This window comes from Hypoxylon fragiforme, assembly GCF_022984875.1.
Source record: "Hypoxylon fragiforme strain CBS 206.31 chromosome Unknown GGS25scaffold_9, whole genome shotgun sequence".
Taxonomy (NCBI): domain Eukaryota; kingdom Fungi; phylum Ascomycota; class Sordariomycetes; order Xylariales; family Hypoxylaceae; genus Hypoxylon; species Hypoxylon fragiforme.
Genome location: NW_026054764.1, coordinates 192,037 through 209,810, shown reverse-complemented (window position 1 = coordinate 209,810; position 17,774 = coordinate 192,037). Strand labels below are relative to the sequence as shown.

At 47.0% G+C, this 17,774-nt stretch overlaps 5 protein-coding genes across 5 annotated transcripts; 2 read left to right on the top strand and 3 right to left on the bottom strand.

Moving 5' to 3' along the window:
- Window positions 1-310: 310 nt before the first annotated feature.
- Window positions 311-2,410, bottom strand: GGS25DRAFT_436852 (LETM1-domain-containing protein). Its single transcript, XM_049258699.1, has 2 exons — window positions 2,368-2,410; window positions 311-2,304 (listed from the first exon to the last, which is right to left on the bottom strand). Exon 2 carries the CDS (start codon window positions 2,071-2,073, stop codon window positions 412-414), a length of 1,662 nt encoding a protein of 553 aa, XP_049112728.1. The 5' UTR covers window positions 2,074-2,304; window positions 2,368-2,410; the 3' UTR covers window positions 311-411.
- A 574-nt stretch (window positions 2,411-2,984) lies between these two features.
- On the bottom strand, window positions 2,985-5,981 carry GGS25DRAFT_436834 (uncharacterized protein). The gene is made up of 2 exons (XM_049258698.1): window positions 5,667-5,981; window positions 2,985-5,588 (listed from the first exon to the last, which is right to left on the bottom strand). The coding sequence occupies exons 1-2, from the start codon at window positions 5,879-5,881 to the stop codon at window positions 3,107-3,109; spliced, it is 2,697 nt and encodes an 898-aa protein (XP_049112727.1). The 5' UTR covers window positions 5,882-5,981; the 3' UTR covers window positions 2,985-3,106.
- An 855-nt stretch (window positions 5,982-6,836) lies between these two features.
- On the top strand, window positions 6,837-8,917 carry GGS25DRAFT_436823 (CTLH/CRA C-terminal to lish motif domain-containing protein). The gene is made up of 2 exons (XM_049258697.1): window positions 6,837-7,181; window positions 7,251-8,917. Exons 1-2 carry the CDS (start codon window positions 7,055-7,057, stop codon window positions 8,435-8,437), a joined length of 1,314 nt encoding a protein of 437 aa, XP_049112726.1. The 5' UTR covers window positions 6,837-7,054; the 3' UTR covers window positions 8,438-8,917.
- Window positions 8,918-9,989: 1,072 nt separating this feature from the next.
- Window positions 9,990-11,415, bottom strand: GGS25DRAFT_436790 (uncharacterized protein). Its single transcript, XM_049258696.1, has 3 exons — window positions 11,174-11,415; window positions 10,649-11,117; window positions 9,990-10,596 (listed from the first exon to the last, which is right to left on the bottom strand). Exons 1-3 carry the CDS (start codon window positions 11,302-11,304, stop codon window positions 10,108-10,110), a joined length of 1,089 nt encoding a protein of 362 aa, XP_049112725.1. The 5' UTR covers window positions 11,305-11,415; the 3' UTR covers window positions 9,990-10,107.
- A 3,410-nt stretch (window positions 11,416-14,825) lies between these two features.
- On the top strand, window positions 14,826-17,769 carry GGS25DRAFT_505600 (uncharacterized protein). Its single transcript, XM_049262247.1, has 3 exons — window positions 14,826-15,211; window positions 15,346-15,394; window positions 15,482-17,769. The coding sequence occupies exons 1-3, from the start codon at window positions 15,150-15,152 to the stop codon at window positions 17,102-17,104; spliced, it is 1,734 nt and encodes a 577-aa protein (XP_049112724.1). The 5' UTR covers window positions 14,826-15,149; the 3' UTR covers window positions 17,105-17,769.
- Window positions 17,770-17,774: the final 5 nt, after the last annotated feature.

Here is a 17,774-nt window from a genome sequence, read left to right as displayed (position 1 = left end):
CTACTCCCTATCGGGGGGGTTTTGGATGCCCCTTTTCTTTCCCATTTTTTTTGATTTGTTTTTGCTTCGTTTGCTTGCTTGCTTGTAAGTGGTGAATAAGTCGCAGCAGTCGACTTGGTAATAGTAACAGAAGTGAGTTGATACACTAGCTGAGCCGAGTAGGTAGCAGAAGAAGAGACATCCCGCCGTCTATTTGCCTTCCTGTCCATAATACATGAACTACCCTATAACATCTAGCTATTGTATCTAGAACAAAGGAGAAAGCGGATGCGGTTTGGGGATTGGTTCAAGTTTTACTTTTAGCCGTGTTTTTCTTTTTTTAATAAAAACAAAAATAAAAGAAATGCTCAAAAGTTCATACACTCTTCGTTGGATTTACCCTTAATTCTATAACTGCTTGACGCCCGTATTCTATTTCTTCGTCTCTTCTTCTACCTTCCTCTGCTGTACCTGTTGTTCCTGCTGCGCGTCCTTGGCTTGAGCCATCGCAGCTTCGGCGCCAGCCGCCTCGTTTACTACCTCTTTCTCGAGGCCTTGTTCCCCGGCAGCTAGTGCCCTGTCATCCTTCTCGTCGATGTCTTCCACGTCCTTGGGCGTGGCGAGGCCAGTGTCCTCGTTCTCTTGGTTCTGCTCATTCTCCTCATCGATGAGCTCTTGCTGCTCCTTGAGCACCTCAAGTCGTTGCTTGTTAGTCGCCGCGCCTTCCGCATTGTGTACCTCAAGTTCAATCTCGTGGTAGAGTTCCTCCGGAATAGACGATAGCACACCAGTCAACGCCTCGATCTGGCTGTCAAAGCTACCCTCTTCCGTCTTCTGCCCATACATGTAAGCGTTGCTGAGCACGAGAAGCGTAGATGGAACGCCGTGCTTCAACCGCAGATCCAACCAAGACTGAAGGTCCTCCCGTAGCCTAGCAGGCGACACCGTGTGAGACTTGATACCTCGGCTAGCACACGCTGTCTGCAGCTCAGAAACGTTGAGGCTGTCAACACCTTCAAAGCTGATCGCCTTGTCATCTCTCTTGATCTGTCGCATTCTGTGACGAATCTGGTATCGGAGCATGATATCCGTGCCGAACGTGTTTAAGTTCAAGTATCGGCACATGGACACCAATTGTGGTCTTGACAGATTGTCGAGGGTTACATCATCCTTGAAAGCCTTGCAGACCTTGATGACATCGTCGGCACTGGGTTGCTCCCCGGTAGCTCGTAATTTTCGGAAGAATGTGACGAACTCCTCCTTTTGTGTAGTGGTAGGAGACAGAGGTAGTCCGGTCTCCTTCATAGTGTCGCGAAGGAAGTAGCTAACCTCCTTACGGGTTGCGCGTAGCGTCGCGGCTTTTTTGTCCTTTGTTTGCTGGCCTTCATAGGTGCTCGGTAATAGGTTGGGGAACAGCTTGAGGGCGATGGGCAGGAGCGCTTCGGCAAAGGGAACGATAATGAAGACAGAGAAGGGTACTAAACGGCCAAGATCCTGGACTGTCCGTTGAAGTTGCCTATTCTCTCTTCGGGTAAGTTCGTAGCCGGCGGCCATCTTGAGGGCGAGTTTGCTGCTGATCCTGACTTCTGTCGCCAACAGTTTCGTGCCGTCCCAGTAATGCTGGACCTCATGCTTTATCTTTTGCACAAGAGTTAATTTCTTCTCCTGTTTCCCTTCTGCACTTTCTACCCCCGTTTCCTTCTTCGCGGCCAATTCGGTCAAGGACTTGGCTCCGGCATTGGTCTCACCGGTGGACGAACTCGTTGCTTTTGCGGCTCCTGAGTCCCCAGCCTTCCTTGCTTTGGCCTCAGCTGCTTTCTTGCCTGCCGCAGTCGTCTCTGTCTTAGGGAGCGGCTTCTTAGCCTGCTCTGCGTTGAAACCAGGGGGCGGGCCATTAGGGGGGCCAGTCGTATGCCTTTCGGTCGTTATGCTTCGAATGGGGATCAAGAGGGCTCGCGCGGTGAGATCTAAGGGAAATTGGCTTTGTCGTCCTAAATAGGCAGAAGTAAAGGCAAGGCCAGTTCGGGAAGTGGTCCTCCCAGCAAAGGGGTTTATAAGCACCGCCCTGCGGGCAGTAACAGAGGATGCGCTCATATCGAGGTAGAATAGAAGTAAGGCACAGCGATGATTATAATGGGTATCCGAATGTCAAACAAATACACAGAAATCGCGTTTATGATGGTTGTGTAAGTTGTTTATTTTTGTTTTTGTTTTTTCGGAGTTTCGTGAATAAAAGGTTGAGAAAGATTGGAATGGATAATGAAGGGGAAATTGTTGAATGATTCAAGAATCAAAAGCAGCTTTTCCACTTTACGTTGCGCTGCGCTGGCCCGATAAGTCCGATCAGCTCATAAATCACGTGGCGATAAGCAGTATGTACGTACATACATCATAGTGTACTAGGTATGTACTAGGTAACTAGGTATCATTGTATCATTGTATCATTTCATGATGTAAATCCATAATTTGATGTATGTCTTACCCCGGCAAGCTTTGCCCGGTACAAGATCCATGGATCATGGATAAACTCGGAGATTTCCAGCTCGGCACATGCAACTTTACTTTTAAGGCCGAGGTCCACTTCCAACCAGCTGCTGCCATCTGGTTAACCTTGAGTACCTATGGTAGGCATTTATGCAATGCATGCATTAACAACGTTTGAACTTTTTTTAGTAAACCAGTTAATACTATCCACATGGATATATCGCGTATACTAGCTTCCTGTAGCTACCTACAATATGTAGTAGCACCTATCCAGCTTCAACTATTTACAAAAACACAAACACCTTTACGTTATTACATCAATAATACCGAAACCAGAATGAATATATTGCACCGTTCCGGGTATCTAGAAATACATGTGACACTTATAAGGAACAAATAATGAATCGCCAGACTCCAAATGCTCGCTTCGCCATACAAATGCTAATGCGCTGCCCCCTTTTTTTTCTTTTCCAAGCCGCAGTCCGCGGTCTAAAATGAAACCATGGAAAGCCCATTCTCCAAAACTGAGGGGGGAAAAGAAGAGACAAATTAGAAAGAAAGAAGAAGATAAAAATGGATATGCTGTACGTCGGGTCAAACAAGAGAAGAAAGGTAAACGAACAAGTACAATCATTACTGCTTGCTATTGCTGTTGCCGTCGTGGCCTCGTGATATTGGGACCTGTCCCAATGCCTGTCAGAGTCCGTACGGCCCAATGCAGCCAGCTCTCCGTCTCCAGCTGCACCTTCAGCTCGTCGGCTCTCCGTTCGACGTCATCTACCTGTATCTCGAATTGTGACACTCCGTCTTCGACATCTTGGACCCGGGAGACGAGAGCGCTAATCTCGTATTCCAGCTTGGCTGCCTGGATTTCCACTTCCTTAAGTGCTTCCCTAATTTGTCCACTTTGCTGCCCCATCGTCTCCTGCGAGTGTTCCTTGGCCCTCTTGTATGCTTCGGTCCGTTGGTAATAAAGTTGTTGCAACTCCTCTTGTTGCTGTGCGTAGTGGTCGTCGAGCTCTTCGATTGATCTAATCTTTGTGTCGACCCATGGTTCAATACCCTGCTTAACATCCAGGATATTCACATACAGGCTCCTTGCTAGCTCTGTAAGGTAAGTGTGTTTGTCTGTTGTTGCCATGCTGTCTAGTTCTTCATCCTGGCTAAGATCGGTTACCTCCTCCCATCGAAGAACTGCTTCTTCGGCATCCCCAAAAGATAGCCTTCTAGCCCACCGAGCTTCATTCGGAGAGGAGCGCTCCGGGGGCCGTGAAACCCCAATGCTATGCCGTCTAGACAAACTGGACAAGACAGTGCTAAAATGTTGTTCTGCCTCGAAGAACGGCCCTTGTAGATCGCTCTCTGCCACAATCGAATCCGCTACCGAAGATTCTACCATCGCAGTGACTTCGTTTCGCATTTCGGTAGCGTTGGATACAGGCTTTATCTCACCGTTGGGTGCCTTTCGGATATCCCCGTTCAGATGACGTGATAATCGAGATTCCTTCGGGAGTGTGCTCTCGGATTCCAACAAATTTACAGAGGCAGGCGCAGATTCGATCCCTTTATCTCTCCTCAGGCCATTGGAATATTCTTCAGGTTTGTTCTTCCAGGTGAACGCCCTACCAATCTGACCTGGGGCAGGACTTGGGGTTGCTACAATCCCTGCCGAGGAATCTGTTAGAGAAGAATACCGCGGCCCAGACACTGTGGTTTCCGATGACTCGTCCTTCGATGGCCGGCTAGCATGGCCTCGTAGACCGCCTCCACTGTACATCGCATCTTTTATTCGCCCCAAACCTGAGCGAGCATCTCGAGCAACGCTTTTGAATACGCCACGCCGAACGGCATCCTTCTCCCCTGGACTGTCTGCTACACTAACCGCAGATCCAGGCGCAGTGGTAGAATAGACACCTGAGTTATCCTCTCGTGCTTCGTCTTCTATAGGCGCTGAGTGTGTCCTCTTGGCTTGGCTGGACGTATCTTCTTTGCCGAACAGAATATTGTTCATATCGGGTATGGGCTTCTCGTGATTATCGGCAGTTGAACGTTTAGGCTTTCCAAGCCATAGCCACTTCGCGCGTCCTCCGGAGGCTAGGCTGATGAACTTGTCAAGATCCAGAGTTTCGATGTCCCCGATTCCTCCCTTGTCGCGTCCACCAACCATCCCGAGAACGATCTCACCACGTTTCCCACCTATTTCACTCACAGTCGATTTGACAGCCTTCTGTACTCCCCACACGTCGCCTGCAGCTGCTTTTGCAGTTACTGTGTGAAGCTTATGCATTGTTTGTCGATCCAATCGACGATTCCTTTCCATCTTCTGATATTTCTGGAAATTCGAGATGCCGCGCTCTATGGCATCAATGTCGAAGACATCTTTAGGCACCGGTGCCCCGAAATAGCTGAGCCTGTTCCGAGCACCCATTAGTAATCCAAGTAAGGCAACAACAGTCGTTGGACCCAATATGCCATCTGTCGGTTCTATATTGTAGTATTCTGCCCCAATCTCCGTCCACCAATCCCCGATGGCTGTTTCGGTCATGTCGCATAGAAGTCCGTCGATATAGACCTGCTCTAGTTTTCCAAATAGTAAAAGAGCTACTTGGCACATCTTGACCAACTCGATGACGGCATCAGAAAACGGAATCTTGTCGGTAGTTTTGTACAGCTGATAGAATTTGGCCTTGGCGGCCCCAGTAGGTTCGGACAAAGTCATGCCAGATCGGCCAGAACACCCCAGTCTCTTTAGATCCTCATTGACGATAAATTCCTTCCGATGCTGCTTTATGTCGCCGTCGGGTACTAGTATGACAGTCAAGGCTGATGGAAAGCCACTCAGGTTGGTCACCATCAGCTCTCCCAGGCTTGTCTCCTTAGGTCGGGCATGGTACTGCTGGATGGCTTTGAAATAGAGGCGCAACTTGGGGGACCAAGCCTTTTCATCGGCTGGGACAGCCAATACACCGACGACGACGACATGCTTTTCATCTCCTGTATATGTGACGATGACAAGGGTAGGGGACTGCCGGGAGCAAGCCCATTGTTCGACTAGGTATAATTCGTAACCTTGGAGTTCCTTTCTTCGTTCGACGATGGTGACACAGGAGTCGTCTTCTAGATATCTTGGATGGGAGATGTTAGCGAAGGTCGTAGCGAGGACTAGGCTATACTATGCGAGTTCCGCATCTCCCATTACATACCTAAAAGCTACGGGATCAGGAATAATGACATGTCGGCGCTGAGGAGCAGGCGAAGGGGTGTGGGCAGGGGTGGTATGCCTTGTGTCGGAGGAAGTGGCCGATCCATCCAACTGGTTCGTGGAGAGGTTCTTTTGTGGTGAAGGCTTCATAAGGGCGGGTGTGTCGTCTCGGTGAAGTTTAAGATCATTCGAGGATACGAGCGGTCGCAACGACATAGCTGCACTACTGACCCTCGATTTTGTAGTTTTCCTCCCAAGTTCATGGCGTACAGGGATTAGATAACGAAGACATGGCTAACGAGGCTAACGAGGCGAACAATGCGAACAAGAGGGAAGAAACTGCGGTGACTGGGAGGGTGGACAAAGGTGTCGTGGAGGTAACGTGGACTGCAATGAGTGTTGAGATGTGTTCCTAGATCAACCAGTTGGCATGTGACGGAGAAGATGCAGGTGATATCCGGGTGGTACTGAGTATTTCTTGATCAATTGATGGCTGTAGGAATATGTAACCTGCCTGTATTGTACAGGCTCAAGAAGCTGAAAGAAGCTAAAGAAGCTCCAAGTGCACTGAACAAACCCCTGAAATGGGATTAGGTAGCTCCAGGGGATTGCTGGTTGTAGTGGGGTCATGCGTCATTGCCGAAGCCAAGTGGACCAAATATTAGTTAGTTATGTATGTATCAAAGGACTTGAAGTTCTTGAACATTCATAATTAAATGCATTAAAAGAGTACAGATACGTAGTACTACTAGTACACATATATCAGTATGACACTAGTACTATTTTATCCTAGTGCCATACATATCACCAACTTTAAATGTTCTGAACGTTGAACTGGCATTGAAGGTCAACAATAACTACATGTACATAGGTACCGGCATTTGCATGTACAGATATGCATTGCACAATGCACAGAGGAATGAATAAGTGAATGAATAGATCGGCCATCCATGAACCCTACTATGTACAATACATGTAGTTAAAACTTAGGACCTTCTCCGATGATGCAAGACGACAACTAAAACTCTCCAAGCTCTTAACTCAATAACCCCGAATACTTGACACTTCCTCGTCAATACTTACTCTACCTTCTCATTAACCCAGTAACGGCGATACCCGAACCGAAAAAGAACATAACCAAAAAGTAATCTAATAAGTCTGAGTACCGACGGACGGCTTTTCATTGCGACAACTTACAACCCACATCGAGGGTCGAGGGTATCTTTTGAGGTAGTGGGGAAATTATAGGAACTTCCGTTCAAAAACACGACGACGAGGACGGACTACGATAGCTACGCTAGCTACGAGAATCACGGCAACGACCATACCAAACACTAACCTTCATATCGAGTCTATTAGGCTAGAACATAAATATTATATAGATCATAAATGGCCTTCTTGCAATTGCAGGAAGACCTAGAGAAGCTGACTAGATCAGCTAAGCTCTCAGATGCTGTCCAAGATGTCGATAAGATTATAGACCGTCTTACCGCCGCCCGAGACCGGGTAGCAGCAGGTAAGGGAGCTTTGCTTCTGTTCACCTCTTCATGATCGTCGAGCATCGTACTAATAAAGCGCCTTCCAGCGAATGATCCTCACACTACTAGTCTGACCCTCACGAAGCTGCAGAACCCTATCAAAGAAGAATTGGACGGACTAAACAGCAACCTAAACCACGTATACAGAGCTCGGAATGAGTTCAACAAGTCCTTAAAAAGTGCCTTCTCCAAAGCCATGGGCACTCTCCCCACCGACCATGATCCCATGGAGTCGCAGTCGCCACTTATAAATCGGGCCATCGCTATGCATCTCCTACGTGAGGGTCAATTTGGCGTTGCCTCTATGTTTATCAACGAAGCACAACCCCAGACTGATGCTACGCAATCCCCACAATCACAGACCGAGCCACCGGCATCGATATTACAGCCCGAAATCTCACCTCGGTCACCCACACCGGCAGACACTATCATAACCGATGCCGATATTCCCTCCGACCTGACAGCTCTTCAATCACAGGCCTTGCAATTTTCTTTCGCCGACATGTACTCTACTCTCTCAGCTATCAAATCACACAACTTGTTGCCCGCCATCTGCTGGGCCAGAGAAAACCATGTAGAGCTAGAGGCTCGGGGATCGAATCTGGAATTTGAGCTATGTAAGCTTCAGTTCATATGGCTGTTCAAGGGTTCCAGCGTGAACGGGTTGCCCGACACATCGGAGAATGGCATCCAAGGCGCATTGCAATACGCTAGAGACAACTTTGGCCGTTTTCAGCAGCGGCACCTACGTGAAATTCAGCAGCTCAGCTGTGCCATGGTCTACTCTCAAAATCTTCCCGACTCACCCTACGGCCCCCTCTTCGACATATCCGCGGCATTTGAAGATGTAGCCTCATCCTTCACACGGGAATTCTGCTCACTACTGGGTCTCTCGGCTGAGTCCCCGCTATACGTGGCGGCGACAGCTGGAGCTCTAGCCTTGCCGCTACTAGTCAAATACACGACCAAAACCAAAGCAAAGGGGACAGAATGGACGACAGCTAATGAACTCGCTTTTGAGACCCCACTACCTAGAAGCATGATGTATCACTCTATATTTGTTTGCCCCGTTAGTAAGGAGCAGACCACGGAAACCAACCCACCTGTCATCCTACCATGTGGACATGTGTTGGCAAGAGAGAGTCTACAGAAACTATGCAAGGGAACTCGGTACAAGTGTCCCTACTGTCCTAGTGAGGGCCTTGTTAAGGATGCAAAGGAGATCATTCTGTAACGTCGGAGACGGGAGGGGGGAGGTTATCGTTCATCCGGGATACTTGGCGTGGCGTTCTTTCTTTCTTTTCTTCTTCACTCATTGAAACTGGGAATGGAGTTTCTCTATTCCGGCGTACAGGAAGGAAGGTAGTGAACTGGCACGAGGAATATCCTGGCGGTAATGGCTGGCTTCAGGGTCGAAAGGCGTTACTTACACAAACAACACTCATTGACTACTGTATTATATCTATCTACCTAACTTAGTAGATACTGGTATGTAGTAGGTAGGTACCATTCGTGTTCTTGCGGAACGTACGTACATACATACATATGTACATGCATCCGTAGCTTACAGTTGTTCTCATTCAATATGCTCTCTAGAAAAAATGGCCTCTTACGTAGGTATTGTTATATGTTACCACCACTACACGGTTGCTACCTAGCACTACCAGTACCCACAGATGGCTAGGATCTAAATGATTATTCTATACCTACCTAACCTACCTAGGCATATAGCAGGAGGTTTTGTTCGCAGCTGATCACGTAACATCACTAGGTTAGGATGGAGTAGTAAGGATACCTTAACCTAGGTAGGTAAGTAGGTAGGTAGGTATTCAATGTACGTACCTAACCTACATAGATGCAAGCAACCACGTTGACGATGGAGAGGCAGTTACCTAGTTCCCTACCTACCTCCCTGTGTACAATACCTACCCAATCTAGTAACCTAGCTCTCTTACACCACAAGTACAAGAACTTGGACGCAACAAATTAATTACCTAGGGTAGGTCGGCAACCTGTCCTTCATACCTAGGTACCTAGGTATGCACATTGCACTCACCCCCCCTACCTAGCAGGTAGCTATAGACGTCTCAGACTTCTTTCAAGATAAAAACGATTTATCTAGATGCCGCTCACCAACCGGTCACATAGGTAGTCTTACACGCACGTACGTTGCATAGGCACTATTAAATGAGTAGGGGGGGTGCATTTATAATTAAGTAGGTAACTCGTAAGGTTCCCAATGGAAAATGTTCACCCTTTTTGAGAGATGTAACTGATGTCTATCGTAAAACAAATAAACCATTGATATCTTAATCTTCATACCAACTGGCTGACTACCACATTGTAATATGCCTTCTTACCTAGGTACGTAAGCTAGGTAAGTACATAAACAATAAGCCTGACCAAGCCATCCTTCTCTCTATAGGATTTGCTGACCAAAGCCTATGATGGAATTAACCAGCCAGTCAATCCTAATCCGGTCGTCTGTTATGTCAATAAGGGTATGTATTTATCTCCCGTCAACTACCTTGCTAGTAACCTTTACAACCTGACTTCAACTTATTACTGGCTGCCAATGGCACCCCCTTTCCAGCTCGGGGGAGGAGTTGTTAACCAGAATCCAGTCAAAGTCCGACGCATACTACACTTTGGGTGCTTTTTTTTCTGAAAGCTGAATATGTTATTCCCTATAACTCCGCCGAAGGGCTGTTACACCTAGATTCGATCGCCAGTGAACGCCGGGAGATATGAAAATAATAATAAAAAAAAGGTCCGTGGAAAAAAAAAAAACCATTCCTTCTCAATTCCACGAGACAGGAGCCGCATCGGGCTGGATATCTGGAAAAAAAATGCTTGAAAGGAAAGTCGTTTAATCGTATCACTATACATTTATATGCTATGCCCCTAATCGATCGTCATTCTGCTCGGTAATTGGGTCTGCTTGACGTCGTTCATCGAATAACTAGCCTGGTCCTTGTCGATTTCCTGTCGAGCACTGTTGAGGTGATTCTTGAGACCAGCTCCGAAGTTGAACATACAGACCATCGCGTTTATAATGGTCAGAATGATGAGGATTATGGTAAGTACGGCAAATGCCGTCAGTGATTTGCGAACGGGCATGTAGTACTGAACCTGGCTGGCGTCGTAGATTCGGGCAAGCTTGTAGATGAAGTAAGAAAGACCACCGAGGTAGAGAACCATGACAATGATCATGCCAATCTTCGATTCGCGTCGGGTAAAAATCGCAGCGCAAATGAGAATGATAATCGTAATAGGAACAGCGGCGGCAGTTAGCCTAAGCTCCATGCTTGACTTGCCACCCACAACGACGAGAAACTGAATGGTGAAGCCGACAAAGAAGAAGAAATCGAATTTTAGAAGGGCAATATAGATCTAGAGAATGCATTAGTTATGCTCAGGGGGTACCATCGTGACGTAAACCAACCTGGTAATGTAGAAATCGCTTCTTCATCCTGTAGTCGGCTCCTATGTGCTTCAAGATATCCCAAGCAAACTCCTGGTAAAGCTTCCAGGCCATGAAGCACATCATGATAGTGACTAGCGCGATAAGACCCGGGATAGCGATGAGGACACCTTTGACCTCTTCCCAGACGTCGTGGTCTGAAAAAGCATCGAATCCCTTTAGAATCCGAATGGCTTCTTGAATCTGGTCGATCTGGAGGGCGCTGTAGACGAGGAAAGCCAGTTGCGCAATGCAAAGACCAATGATCTGAATGGTGTTCTTCATACGTAATGCATCCCATACCAATCCTACGTCGTAAAGGAAGCCGAGGATGAAAAGACCCAGAAAGACTGGTATGGTTTTGAGTTGGGATTCGGCATCATCGCTGTAGTCGCCCCAATTCTGTTCTGCTCTAGGCCTGAGACCGGTTTGAAATTGAGCAAAGGTGTACCTAAAACATTCATGATTAGATTTTGGACTGGAATGGGGCGACACCAGATAACTTACGACTCGAACGTGAGACAGACGATGGCCTGTAAAAGAGCGATAATGAAGAACATGCGCGGCCACTTCCTAGTGAATATCTCGCCTGTGGATTTCGCCAGGCTGCTAGCCCGGCTAGTCTTGGTCGTGGACATGTTGTTATTATTATTGTTGTCGTGTGGATAGTTAAATGATGTATTAGAAGGTATTTGACGGAAACCTGCTGAGTCCCCGACTGGGAATGTCCGAGAATCTCTAGTGAACGCCAGATTGATGGCTGGGACTCCTCCTTAAGAGGGGAGTCGGGCGAATAGCGAGAGCGGATAGGAAAACGAAGAGACCTCTTATTGGGGCGATTATGCTACTCTCTTTATGTTATGATGCGATCAGTGACTATGGTTATGGTAGTATTTAATCAATCGAATGAGCAATGGACGAATGATGAGCTGGCGGGGATGCGAGAAAGGGCTGGGCGTAAGCGGGTGACTGCCGAGTTAACAAAGAACTCGAGTTCAGACGTCGATGTGTCGATGTGTCGATGTTTCGTTGATAAAAAAAGGGTCGGACGAAATCTTCCCAGAAGATGCCAACACCAAATTATTTGTTATGTATGTCGCGATGTATCCTGTATGGGCATGTGCAACAGGAAGGTAGGTTAGATAGTTTGGATGATGGATGGATACCCGGCGAAAATTAATGGTTGCTGACTACCTTAGGTATGTAGGGTAGGTAAAGGTACATAAGCCTGAGGGTCTGGAGGTGTTAATGTTCCAATGTTCCAATGTCCTAGGTACTAGGTGGTAGGTCCTGGGTTTAAGGGACCTGGGCTCTAGGTCCTTTTTAGAGGTTTGGACGTGTTGGGCCGGCTGAAACAGGCTGATGGGTTTGATCTGTAACGAGGATGAGGCAGGGGGTGGTTATTCGGCTTCTGGCCAGACGAACTAGACTAGTTTGACTGGTTGCCTAGGTGCTTGGCTACCATCAAATGTTTTGTGTCTATGTGTGAAGATGTGAAGATGTGAAGATGTGACCTAGAATAGAATAATTCGTGCGAATGATTCAATCCCTTTTTTCTTGCATCCGTCGCAGTTATCAGGAATTCGTTCCTTGTTATTCGATGGTTGGAAAAGTCACGGGCGTAGCTAGGCGTAGCAAGCGGCAAGCGGCAAGAGTAGAGAGAATAGAGGGGATAAGGGTCCTTTCTCGTATTAGTGACTTGAAGACGCGCGGGCTAAAAAGCAGTGCTGAGAAAAGGGAAAGGGATCGGTCGTTTTTTAGCGTCTGCGAATAGGGAAACAGATATGTAAGGTAGGTAGGCTTTAAATCCGATAGTAATGTAGTAATGTCACAAAAGAAGAAGAGAAGAAGAAGGAAAAAAAGAAAATGCTTTTTTTTTTAGGAAGGGTTATGAGGATTATGAGGATTAATGAATAAGGAAAAGCTGTTCTTACGAATAAGAGGAATGATACAAGTAAAATGGGTAAAATGGGTAAAATGTGAAAGTTGCTTTTTTTTTTGTTTTGTTTAATAGGGAACGAGAATTAGGAATTGAGTTTGTCCCTTTTTTTTTTTTGGTTGGCGTCTTTCGTCTTTTTCGAATGCTTGTAAGGTTCAATGTTAGGCAGATCAAATGTTCAAGTCTGCTGATGGAGAACGGGGAAAGAGGTTCGGGGATCATGAAAAGGTGCATTTCAATGGGGCTATTCTTTAATGGGCTGTGCTGTCATTGGGAATGGGGATTTTTTACGGGGTTCAGCCATGCGCTGGGACGCAGCCAAGTGCAGCCCTAGAACCCTGAAAGACTTGCTCGGTAACTATTGTTAGTGCATACACTAAGTTTACTGTTCTAGTGTTAGCGAGTTCTACTTTTGGAGGGCTCCATTCGAGTCCATTGACTTTTCTATCGTACTAGGGATGTATTTCGGGTACAGCCACCACAACAAAGCACCTCATTTCTGCTGGTCAATCTAGCTTCGTCATCTCCCATCTTATCCTAATACGAAGTATTGATGCGACGTTTTTTGATAGAGTAATAGCCTTCTTTTCCTTCTTGTTTGTTTTAATATTTTGAATAGGAGATTGTTTTGTATTAATAATTTTTCACATACATTTGTATATTTTACATGAAACTCATCCCCGTCGGCCGAACAAAATCATTGATCATTGATGTTGCTTCCGATTAGGTATGCCTATGTGTATGCCTCGTACTTTCAGTGATGGTGATGGTGAACGACATCTTGGCTTGACGTATGTACTGTAAGGCTAGTGACCAGTAACATTCAATGTTCAGTGTTCAACGTATTCAAAGGCACAGCTGCCAAGCAAATATATGAAGCTGTCAAGCTGAAGCTCAAGCGGTAACTACCTAGGTATATACATAGTATGTACCTAGGTTAGGGTAGTATAGTTTCCTCCCGATTTTCGCTTTTATTAATCATCTTGATTTCAATGTTATGTCAAAGTCTTTCATCTGAAGTCCTTTTATCTGGTATGAGTTAGTTCAGTTTGGAATAAGAATATTAAATATTAAATACTAACATTGATGGAAGCTTCAATGGTCTAACAAATTCACAACTGACATGAGTGCAATTATATGTAATAATAAGTTGTTTCGTACCTGCTAGGTACCTACATGTCAATATAAACTGCACCATATTTCCCCCCCCCCCCTGAACCCTGCGAATGGCCTTATGGGATGTTATTGAGCGTTGAAGTTTTCAATGTTGCGATGTACCGTTGACTACTTTTACAGTTTTACTAATAACTACCTGGTAGGTACCGTGTTCCACTTCGAGACTACATAATCCCGGAAAGGTGAGGCAGATAAGCGGAGAAGGCGGACAGGGCGAAGCTTGCGCCAAGATCTACTATGTACACACAAAGTGCTCAGCCACTTTAGATCTGAAGGTTGAACAGGTTACTAAACAGCATTTAAGCTACTATGTATCTTGGAGTTGCCTAGATGGGCTCGTGTGTGGGTGGCATTGCATTGCTGTTAGATAGACGTGCCTACATACTTGATGTAGATACATAATATGTAGTTATGTACTTCAATGTTGATTCAAGATATTCAAGTTCTCATGTTCTCGGATACTGCTTGCATAGTTACATAGTACCTACATAAGGGAGGAAGGGGGAGAAAACCTGAAACGAAACAGTCTTGAATTTTGTTGAAACTGGCCAATGCAATGTAACTATGTACTATCCTAGGCAGGTAGGCTGACAGGGTACATACATAGACTCTACTAACCTTACTCTACTACGCCGTAGAGAAGGAATCCCGAAGTAGAATACTGCCCTGGATACCTACATATATATGTACCGAGTAGGTAGTTATGCTTTTATAGCACTACCTATTATGCCACCTTCCTACTACTAGTAGTATGTATCATGCCGGGGAAAAGTAGAAAAGCATCATTGATGTAGAAATAGCTATGTATCCTGGCTGCCTGGTTGACTTGCATGCATACTATGTAGGTACATATGTTCAAATCGTATTGATCTGACCTTTTTGGACGTCACCTTGCAGATGGAATATGGGTACTAGGAGTACCTATGGTACACACTTGAGGTTTAGCTGAGAAGGATTGCCCATAAAAATAGTAACATATGCATACCAGTTGACATAGTATATTAGTATGTAACTAAATGAATATCCATTTATTTCAGCCTCAACAACACATGTAAGATGCATGTAAGCAGTAGAGCCCGTACCACTTCTATGTACATATGTACATAGTTATTTAGAGTCTAAATTTTAGACTCTAGAACACTGAGTGCTCCATACAATTGCTTTTTAGTGCTCATTGCTCAGTAGTTACGGTAACTAATAGTTACCTACCTGGCCAAAAAAAGAAAACGCGCCTGAGCGCAACTTTGAACTTTACCTATGCTGCTTACGTCAAAAAAAAAAAGTCCAAGCGACACGCGATCGCTTGCATCGTCACTTTCTTGCGCCCGCCATTTTATCTAACCTGTTGTTCTTAGAAAAAGTACCAATATGATGGAAATCGAAGAGGAAGATATTCTGCGCTCCGTCGCAAATGGCGGGCTTATTGACTAGTAAGAGGCTCCAATTCCAATGCACCCATCCCTTTCCGAGCTCCATCATTATCATCATCGCTATAATCATCACCATCACACTATGCCATCACTATTATTGTCATCGTTATTGTTATCTCTAACCATTACTACAGTGCTGTTTGGCCAGTATTATTACCTCGAATAGTATCCCGCATAGAAAAGGTTGGTACTTCTACAATTCAGGCAGAAACAGACAGAGGCAGAGATGGAGGCAAGATACATGTTCTAATATCGAGAGAACAAAAACAGATAACACGCCATGAATTCCCTATCCCGCGGCTATCATCCCCGATGGTCCCCACTATCCCGTCGTCTATTCCTCCGATAACTCGAACCGACACGGAGCCGACGGAGAGCTTTTTATCTCCCTTGCCCTCGTCACCTATAGAACCAGAAAGCTCAATATCTTCGTCTTCGCAAGACACTAACAAAGAAAATGCACCTATCACGTCGCAGATGAACCTACCCCCTACCTCTACGCCGACCTCCTTTGCTGCAACAGCCCTTCCGCCTGGCACCTTACCGCCACAAATTACTTCTATGCTCGCCGAGATCACGTCTACTTTGATATCTATATTCCCCAAGTACCCGCCGCATACATTGCAACGCTTATCCGAGCTTGTCCTAGCACCAAAGCAGCATTACCGGACTCTACCTCCATATCTGCATGCTTTAGACAGAGTTGTGCATGTTACTTCTGGCCTCAACACATACCCCTTGCCTCCGGCAGTACCAGATGTACAGGCCGCCTCGCTACTCTCCAATGGAATCTCAGATGCCTTGGCTGCGCCTTCGCCTTGGGCTACGCCAGGAAGTGATGAGGCCCTCGGCGGAGCCCTCCTAACTCCCATTCCCTGGCTCCAACCTAACCACCATGGAATTGGTGGACCTTCACAATCATCACTTGGAACGCCGGGGCGTGGAAGCCCGAATGGTGGTGGCAGCAGCGGTAACAGCGGAGCTCAAAATAACGGGGCCATCAGCGCAGGAATGGGTAGCGACCTCGAGGGCGAAGTGCGTACCGAAAGCACCGAGACTATTGACGGTCCTAACGGTGTGGGTAGTATCGAGACGGTATCGGTATCGGTCAACGGCATCCCCTCGATGGGCGCACGGGGGATAGGAGTGACACAAGGTGAACTTCTTAGGCAGGAGCAGCGTGCTGGCGTTGTCCCCGTTAGCCAGCTCGTGCCAAGCCACCATGTACACAGCGCCAACCCGCACGCCCAAGTCCATCGACGAGCTTCCGCGTCTGCCTCTAGCTCAGAATCGCCCCCTACTTCGGCGGCAGCGGCTTCGGCGACACCGCCATCTTCTTCACCCGAGTTGGAGAGGAAGTCCCACTCCCCTCCGTCCGCCGCAGATATTGCTGCGAGCCATGCCAATGCTCACGCAAACACGACAGCAGCAACACCGGTGGACGCAGATGCCCCCGTAGGCTCGGTAACCGGTACCGACGAAGAGATGCCGCACGCTCGTGGGCCTGAGGAGATCGGCCCCGAGGACATGGGCCCACAACCTAGCGGCGGTGGCCCGAGTAACACCGGCACATCTACCGGCCCCAACGGCTATGAGATGCAGGGCATCGATGTTGAGGCGGCTGTCGGCAGGAAGGCAGCAGGGGGTCGCGGAAGCAGTAAAAGCCCTCCGAAGCCGGACGCCGAATCCGGCGACAAGATGGATATCGAGCCCGGATCTGAACGACCCTCGGAACGCGGGTCTACCCCGAAGCGCGAAGCGGCAGACGACCTGGGGGCCGAGGGCGCAAGCAAGAAACGCAAGGAAGATTCGGGCGCTGCGTCGACAACAGGAGCTGAGGGGATGGACGTGGACGCGTCCGCGGAAGGCGAAGGCGAAGGAAAGGAGCAATAGCAACCAACAAAGACCTCGAACCTTGCGGAAGACGGTTGGGTTGGGTCGGTCGAGATGAGATGGAAGGAGGAGTAAAGGGCGAGGAGGGTGGGTGTGGAGCCAATTCGAGGAACAAAGAGAAGAAATCTGATATGAATCAAGAGGATCTTCTAGCTTGCATCGACTCCTTCCGGAGCAACGGCACGGGTGGATTTGCGTATACATATACAACCCATTCTCATCCCTATCCCTTCGTAATCACAATGGGTCCGTGATTCTCTGTATTTGATATACACAGGCTACCAAAAATACAAGCAGACAGGAAGGCAGGAAGGCAGACAGGCAGACAGACAGACAAAACACATGGGAGACAAGAGAGGACAGAAAGAGGGAGTTTTTTTCTTTTCTTCTTCTACCTATCTTGAGAATGCGGAAGGGTTTTATCCTTTTACTCCTTACTGTACGGTGTTGTGTTATGTTAATAGGATAGTTGGTATGAATGACTATGTATGGCATTATGACCAAACAGTTCTCCTTTTTTCCACTTTTCCTTCTCTCTGACTTAAACTTACATAGCTAGCTACCTACCTAGGTAGCCTAGGTATGTGGTTGCCGGTTGGTCTATTAGGCAAGTAGGCGTTAAACGGTCGTATATCACGTACGAAGAAGCATCGTGTATATCTGGGCGATT